This window comes from Salvia hispanica, chromosome 4 (genome assembly GCF_023119035.1).
Source record: "Salvia hispanica cultivar TCC Black 2014 chromosome 4, UniMelb_Shisp_WGS_1.0, whole genome shotgun sequence".
NCBI lineage: Eukaryota > Viridiplantae > Streptophyta > Magnoliopsida > Lamiales > Lamiaceae > Salvia > Salvia hispanica.
The window spans coordinates 45,482,600-45,491,203 of record NC_062968.1 but is presented as its reverse complement, the minus strand read 5'-3'; the positions used below and the strand labels follow the sequence as shown (position 1 = coordinate 45,491,203).

Below are 8,604 nucleotides of genomic sequence, written 5' to 3'. Positions count from 1 at the left end.
TCCCTGCTACACGAAGTGATCATATCACTATATATGTCAAAGTTGACGTGACATAACATTCTTATCTTAATAGATAGCTGGCGATTATACAAACATTAGAAACTCTGAAATTAGGCATCAAAAATAAAAGGTTTAGGTTGTTTATGTTTTAATTTGCAATAATATTTTCACAGTATCAGGCATGTCCACAGGACCATATAGGCGACAGGTCGGGTAGAATCGATTGATTTCATCGTCGATACATGAGTATGATAAGAAAATTCTATTTAATCGACATGTACTATCATGTTGGTTTTCTATTGTGAGATTTTTAGGTGTTGCTCTATAATCGACGATCATAACTAGAAAAATTATAATTCTATAATTCAAATAGTTATTAATTCGTCTTTTATAAAATTCACATAGTTTTTTAAATCACAATTCTCTCTCTATATTTCAAGGAATCTTCTTTGATAGATTTATTTCAATTATTTATATATCTATTTATATTAATTGGATATATAATTGTATCAATCATTTACAACAACATTCATATTCATGAGTTTATAATAGTTTTATATTATGGAACAAAATCACAAGATCTTGAAGAGAAATTTTCCTTCTGTTCATCAAGCGCCTCATTTTAATTGGACACAAATTTTAAAAAAATATAATAAAAAATAAATGGAAAAAAATAGAGTATAGATAAGTCTTATTTTTTATACTAAATTTATAATAAAATATGAATAAAATGAAACTAATGGAACATAGGCCCTATTATCAAAATGGAGTAAAAGTACAAATGAAATATTTATTGATGGACAAAAGATGATAAAATTGAACAACTATTGATGGTAGGAGGGGGTACGTAGTAAAATTTAAATTGACAATTTTATTAGTTTTACTAATTTTATTTCTTAAATTTGTTACTAGATGAGATCAAGAACATTTATTTATAGAAAATAACATACATTATACTTCATGTACCGAGTTAAAACAACATTATAATTTTAAAATATTAAAGTTGTATGAAAACGAACTAAAGTGGTCATTGTTTTTTCTAAAATTAGACATATAGGAGTACATAAATTTCCACGTCATATATAATTCGCGTAACACGACGTACGTATATACCTCAACGGCAGCAAGATTTAAAGATTGTAACCAAAAGAATTTTTTCTAATAGAAATTAGAAAATACTTGTTAGGGTCTTAAACTATTTTAGTAGTACTCCTATTAAAATAAGTGGTATACAATAATGTCATTGTGATTTTTTCTGAAAATATGTCTTCCTGATTAAATAGATGGTCAGTAAGTACGACACTACTAACACAAGTTGACATTTAGCTGCCGCAACAGGGTCTGTTTCACCCATTGATTGAAACTCTTTATAAGAATAGTAACCCGCCGCAACACCAACAACCTAGTTATTGCAAAAATAGGCAAAAGCCTTTTTTCTTTTAATTTGTTTCAGTAAAAATGATTTATTATTTAAAATAAAAATTTTTATCTTTACTTTATTTTCTCTTTCTTACCTTATTTTCTCCAATCATTATGCAAAATAAAACTGTATAAAATCTCAGGTCGCTCAAAGAAGGGGTCATCTTCCTTAGAACAAAGGGAGTACTAAATTTGTAGTTCTTTCATCCGAAAATATTACTCCCTCCATCCTATTAAATATAAAATATTTATTAGATTTCTGATACGGGATTTTATTTAGTGTTGTTTTGTGAATTATTAATGAGAATAAAGTAAGAGAGAGAAAAAAAAACGTAAAATAATGAATTAGTTCTTATAGGAAAGTTTCATTTTTAATGGATAATTTAAAATTAAAAATATTTATTTTTAATGTGACACTGAGAGTACAAGTTTTGCCATTTTGGAATTGTTAACAGTTTAAAAAGTATTTATTTTTTAGTAAATGGACCTCATACTCCACTAACTCATCTTTCTTATATACTCCACTAATTCATTACACTTATATGTATACTTCCTTTGAAAAAATAGTCTCATTTGTGGACGACACAAATTTTAATGAGAAATTGGTAAAGTAAAAGAGAAAGAGACTAGGTAAAATAAGAGAGTTAAAAAGTGGATAAAGTATTAGAAAGAGGAGATATAATATTCTCTACTTATTATCTCTTTTATTTTACTTTATCTTCCTTCTACTAACTATTTATACTCCCTCAGTCCAACTTTAGCAGTCTCGATTTCCGTTTTAATCCGTCTCACTTTAGGATTCCCAGTTAGAATATTTTATAAATGGTAATAGGTCACACATTCCACTAACCTTATTTCACTCATATTTTATTATAAAATTAATAGTAATATAAAAATGAGATTCACCTTCTATTTTTTTCATCAACTTTTTTTTTATAATTATTAAAACTCGTGCCAAACTTAAATAGGATTTTTAGTGAGCGCAAAAAAACAAGCGCTTCACTTAATTTAATACGAGGGAGTATTAATTTTATAGTGAAATGTAATTAAAATAAAGTTAGTAAAATATCGTACTATCTATTATTGTAATACATCAGTAAAACAGTAAATATGACATTTATTGGTGTAGAACAAAATTGTAAAATATGATGATTTTTGGTGGAAGGAGGAAGTTGTTTTTTCCTTCAATTCTTATCCAGCATCGAAATAAAATCAATTAAAAAAATAAAATTTTCATATTTTATATATTCCTCGTTCCTATTAAATGTAAGAAAGGAAAAAAAAATTATTTCTTTAAATTTCACTTTCATTGTACCAAAAATGACTTCACAATTTATATATTTAAAAATAATTCTAATTTTAGAATTTGACATTGGAAAAGTAGAATTTTGACACCGCTAAAACTATAGACTCTATTTGAGCTGTGTATATATCTAGAGTGAGCATCTGTTTTTTTGTATATAAGCAAGCAAGCACTAGTAGTAGCATCTTACCTCCTCCTCGGCTGCAAAAGTGGGCTGGAAAAATAGAAAAGGATGATCCACTGTCTTCTCACTTTCCACCCCACTCAATTTCCCAATCCTTTGTAATTATAGTGAGAGATCTATATCTATCTATGAATCTATGAAGAAGAGACCAAAATCTAAAAATGATGTAAAACAAGCCCATCTCTCCTCAACAACAACCACAACCATGACAGAAACAGATCCACCGAAGAAGCAAGTCCGAAGAAGGCTTCAGACAAGAAAACCTTATCAAGAAAACCTGCTCAACATGGCCGAAGCCCGCCGCGAAATCGTGGCCGCCCTCAAACTCCACCGCGCCTCCATGAAACACCAACAGGCGCAAGCCAGAATTTGCGATTTTGCACCGAAGCAAAACCCGCCTTATGAGTGTTGTTCCTATCCGGCCCCCCCGCCGCCTATGGGAGATTTTGAGGGTCTTCAAAAAGCTCTGGGTACTTTTCCTTCATCTTGTCTTCCAATTCCCACGTAGCTTCCTCGTGACCATGATGCTTCCATAAAACTTTCACTGTTACAATAGATTTATTCCTCAATTCTTTGACCTTCCTGTCCAAGATTGCCTCTGGCTTCTCTTAATAGCTTAAGTCTGGTTCCAAAACCATCTCCTCTTGGTGGACTATGTGTTTTGGGGTCGAACACACATTTCCTCATTTGTGACACATGAAAAACATTGTGCACATTCTCGAAACTCGGCGGGAGTGCCAATTTATACGCCACAGGACCGACTTCTTCCAGAATTTCATAGGGTCCGATGAAGCGCGGTCTTAGCTTGCCCTTGACGCCGAATCTCGTAATCCCTTTAGACGGGGATACCTTCAGAAAAATTTGTCTCCCGCCTTGAACTGCAGAATAGGCTCGGCGAGCATCTGCGTAAGACTTTTGCCTATCTTGAGCTTCCTTGATTCTCTCACGGATCTGACGGACGATCTCTATCATCTCCTCTACAGAATCCGGTCCAAGCGTCTTTCTCTCACCGACTTCATCCTAGTAAAGTGGTGATCTACATTTCCTTCCATACAATGCTTCATATGGGGCCATGTTTATAGTTGTCTGATAACTGTTGTTGTAAGTAAACTCTATTAGTGGTAGTACTGGCTCCCAATTGTCCTCCGCGGTCGAGCACTACGGCTCTTTGCAATCCTCTGAAGGTCTGGATTGTTCTTTCAGACTGCCCATCAGTCTATGGATGGAATGCAGTACTGAAATTCAATCTGGTGCGCAGCTCTTGCTGCAGGCTTATCCAAAATCTAGAAGTAAATTTCGGATCACGGTCTGATGTGATTGTTATCGGTATTCCATGTAATCGTATGATCTCTTGCACATAGATCTGAGCTAACTTGTCTGATCCGTAAGTGATACGAATTGGTACGAAGTGAGCGCTTTTGGTGAGGCGATCTATAATCACCCAGATGACCGTATTTTCTCGTTGTGACTTTGGCAATCCTGTCACGAAGTCCATCGCAATGTGCTCCCATTCCTCTCGGGGATTTCTAGGGGTTGCAATTTCCCATAGGGTCGTTGATGTAGAGCCTTCACTTGTTGACATGCTAGGCATCTTTCTACAAACGACGCTATGCTCCTCTTCATGCCATCCCACCAAAACTGCTTCTTCATATCTTGATACATTTTCGTACCTCCTGGGTGGGCAGTGTAGGGTGTCTCATGCGCTTCGCTTATGATCTCATTTCTGAGTGCCTCGTCATTGAGCACACACAATCTTCATTCAAAAGTGAGGGCGTTATCCGCTTCTTCGCGGTAACTCACCTCTTTTCTCGTCCTCACTTTAAGACGAATTTTCTCTAATGCTTCATCACTCCTTTGAGCCTCAACAATTTTGGCCCTTAAGTCGGGTTCAATCACCAAGGTGGCGATCCTACTTTCCACCGTATCCGGTGCTCTTACTACTTCCAGTCGCATCTTAGCAAACTCACGTAGGAGCTCCTCATTCTGCGTGAGGAAGGTGGCCAATTGGGGCGTAGCCTTCCTGCTCAGGGCATGTGCCACTACATTCGCCTTGCCTGGATGGTAATTTATACTATAGTCGTACTCCTTGACTAATTCGAGCCATCTGCGTTGTCGCATGTTCAAATCCTTCTGTTCGAAAAAGTACTTGAGGCTCTTGTGGTCCGTGAAGATCTCGCATCGAACTCCGTAGAGGTGATGTCTCCAAATCTTCAAGGCATGTACCACTGCCGCCAATTCCAAATCATGTGTTGGGTAGTTTAACTTGTGCGGCCTCAATTGGCGTGATGCATATGCAATCATCTTGCCATTCTGCATCAGCACGCATCCGATTTTGATCTTTGATGCATCTGTGTACACCACATAACCTGTTCCTGGTGCTGGCACGGCTAGGACTGGTGCGGTGATCAACTTTTCTTTTAATAGCTGGAAGCTTGCTCCACACTTCGGTGTCCAATTGATCTTAGCTCCTTTCTTGAGCTGTTGAGTAATTGGTCTTGCTATTTTAGAAAATCCCACAATAAACCTTCGATAGTATCCAACCAAACCTAAGAAAATTCAAATCTCATTAGGTGTTGTTGGTGACTGCCAACGTTGTACTGCTTCCACCATTGTAGGGTCCACTCGGATCCTTTCTGTCGTCACTATGTGTCCAAGGAAGTTCACCACGTTAAGCCAGAACTCACATTTGCTAAACTTAGCATAGAGCCTCTCGGCTCTTAACGTCTCCAAGTTGGTCCTCAGATGTTCCTCGTGTTCTTCCTCGTTCTTCGAGTAGATGAGTACATCATCTATAAAGACTAGGACGAACTTGTCCAAGTACGGGTGGAACACGCGGTTCATTAGGTCCATGAACACAGCCGGGGCATTTGTAAGCCCAAAAAAAAGCATTACGGTGAACTCGTAATGGCCATATCTGGTGCGGAACGCAAATCTTGGGTACATCGTCTTGTCGGACTTTCAGTTGGTGATAACCTAATCTCAAGTCCATTTTCGAGAATACACCGGCTCCTCTAAGTCGATCATATAGGTCGTCAATCCTTCGTAGATGGTACTTGTTCTTGCGCGTCAACTTGTTCTACTCTAGGTAGTCGATACACATTCTCAGTGTTCCTTCTTTCTTCTTCGTAAGGAGTACTTGTGCGCCCTATCGTAACTGGACCTTAAGTTCTTCAAACTCCTTAAGCGTCATTCTATATGGTGCCTGAGATAACGTGGCTGATTCAAGCCATTCATTGGTTAATTTATTTTCATTAACTGGTGAAGCCATTCCTTATCTTCGATTTTATCGTCCGATATTGAGCCCTCTAATGCTTGCATTAGTCGTAAGTGTAGTCGTTGAGCTAGCGGGTTTGACCTCGTAACCCCTGCTTAGCCGGGGTAGTCTACATTTCACAGTCTTTAGGATACTTTCGTGCGCGATCCATTTTGTCGTGATTTAGCACATACTTCACTTCAATTATGTTTATCTTTGAATAATGGAAGAGTACAACGTAGGTGTTGGCTTCTTTCTCCAAACATTACTGGCTCCATGACCTTTTAGTTCGACTGAGCGATTCGTGGGAAAAAAAATCTAGCATGGCTTTCCAAAATGATCTAGATCTCATATCTAGATTAACGCAAAATTCTATCGTCATTTCTTTTTTTTTTAGATCGCTTAATCGGGGTGTGCCATATCATAGAATACTTCTTCGCATCTTGTTGCCAACTTTTGTCCTTACTCCATCTTGTAGGACTCCATATTCGTTCTCTCGCGATAACTCCTTAAAGAGAAATTTTGGTTCCCACCTCCCGTAGCAGGGATGGTGAGGGTAGTGGTGCTATCACGCGTTTTTTTTTTTTTTTTCCTCCAATGTCGCTCCAACCTGTGGCTCTTTCTGGCCAACTATTAGATGAATCTCTCTGGTTGATGGAATTAGTTTCGTCAAACATAAACTACGAATGAAATCGCATTTTCTCCATGATTTTCACTACATATCCATGATTGTGTCTTCATTTCTTGTGGCTCACTTATCTTACTTCTAATAAGCATTTCGATCCATCAAACATCTGTATATATGATCTTCTACATCGTCAAAAATCATTTGATCCATATATATTCCTTAACATTTCTCTTCTTAAGCCTAGTTACCTATCCTCATATCATAATATTCGATCTTTTACCAGCTTGTCATAAGCGGTATGTAGATGTGAAATATTTAACGTTTCGTATTGTCGGTTATGCGACACTTCTGGTTGGTCTATCATTTTCATCACGTGTGTCAAAAGAGACCTATTCATCATACGTATCTGAAAGGAATTAAGGCTATGCATTTCTCGAGAGTCTTATATCAAGAACTGGAAGATTACTCTAATAGTCTTAACTTGGATAGGAAACATAGAAGGAGCATGACTGAAAATTTGAAGGTCTCCATAATATCAAAGGGGACAAGAATAACATCTCTTGTTCGACTCTTATGAATTTTCATCATCAAATCATGACAATTGATTCTGAAGGAAAATACTAAGTTCAATATAACTTATCGTATCCATTCAAAGAACGTCAAGGTTCAAATGGTTTCAAATAATTAAACCCATCGAATTTGTGAATTCAATTCTGATGGGAACTTGAAAGAACATGAGGTAGGTCACGAGGATAAGGTGATACTGTATTAACTCTCACCTTCCATAGTAGGCTGTCAAATAAGATAGTTCAATTGTCCGTTCAAATTGACTAGATCCGGACATCAAGGATGATGGTTTCAACATGTCAAGACCTTAGATGATTAGTCGCAAGAGGGTTTAGAAATGTAAACAATTGCCATGAATTAACGTTGATCATGGTTCACCAACATCTTAATGTAGAAATCATGGAAGTACATCAATGGATTCACAGGTAGCGACCAAAGTGAAAGAAATATTTTTGGAAAAGTCAACTACCATCAAGGAAAATGCAATACATTAGCCTTAACTTAGTGTTTCAGAAAGAAATCATGAGCTAGAAACAATTCATGTAGTGGAACTGGGCAAAACAAATTCACCCATATAAGAACGAAATAGTCACAATATGGTTGCCAAATAAGGAGGTGAACAAAAGTTCCATGGCACATGCCATTCTCTGAGGAGAACTGTCTGAACAATAAGCAACTTAAGGGTGGAGTTATATCGTTAGAGTTAAAGAAACCAGGATATTGATCTTATAAATGATGGGTCGTAGGAGACAACAACCAACAAAGATAATTGGAAACATATGAGTTCTTCTGAATTTAGGATTTGAAAGTGAGTCACCACTTTCGTTGAAGAAAAATGATAGCGACTTATTACTTGTAAAAACATGAGTCAATCAAAAGTCTTAAAAAGACGGCAATACACCCTTGTTAAGGATGTTCAAAATGAGATTATTTTGAAGGGCATGGTCGTAAGCAACTTTAGAATCGAAGGTTTATGACCGGAGCTTAAGAAGTCAACACTTTACATTTTCTGAATAATGAGCTCAACTACTATAGCCAACAAACTAGAAGAGAGTCACAACTTTCATAGGAAAGGAAAAAGTGAGGCATTACTCCATAAATGCGAGTCAATCTGTAGTCTAAAGTAGACGAGGGCATTTTCTTTAATGAGGTTCATAGAAAGAAATCGATGGGAATCCAAGTAAGTACTGTTGACCATAATCATCTGTTCCAGTTATGTGACACTTTCTTGTTTGTTCTTTCGGAGCTCG

The 8,604-nt window shown here is 36.7% G+C and overlaps 1 protein-coding gene across 1 annotated transcript in view; it reads left to right on the top strand.

Annotated features, from left to right (window-relative positions):
- The first annotated feature begins 2,869 nt into the window (after positions 1–2,869).
- The window catches only part of LOC125218641, a 19,481-nt gene continuing 13,746 nt past the window's right edge, over positions 2,870–8,604 (top strand). The window contains exon 1 of the mRNA XM_048120359.1: positions 2,870–3,349. Coding sequence (XP_047976316.1) covers positions 3,043–3,349 — 307 coding nt within the window. The 5' untranslated portion in view covers positions 2,870–3,042. The remainder of the gene's footprint in view (positions 3,350–8,604) is intronic.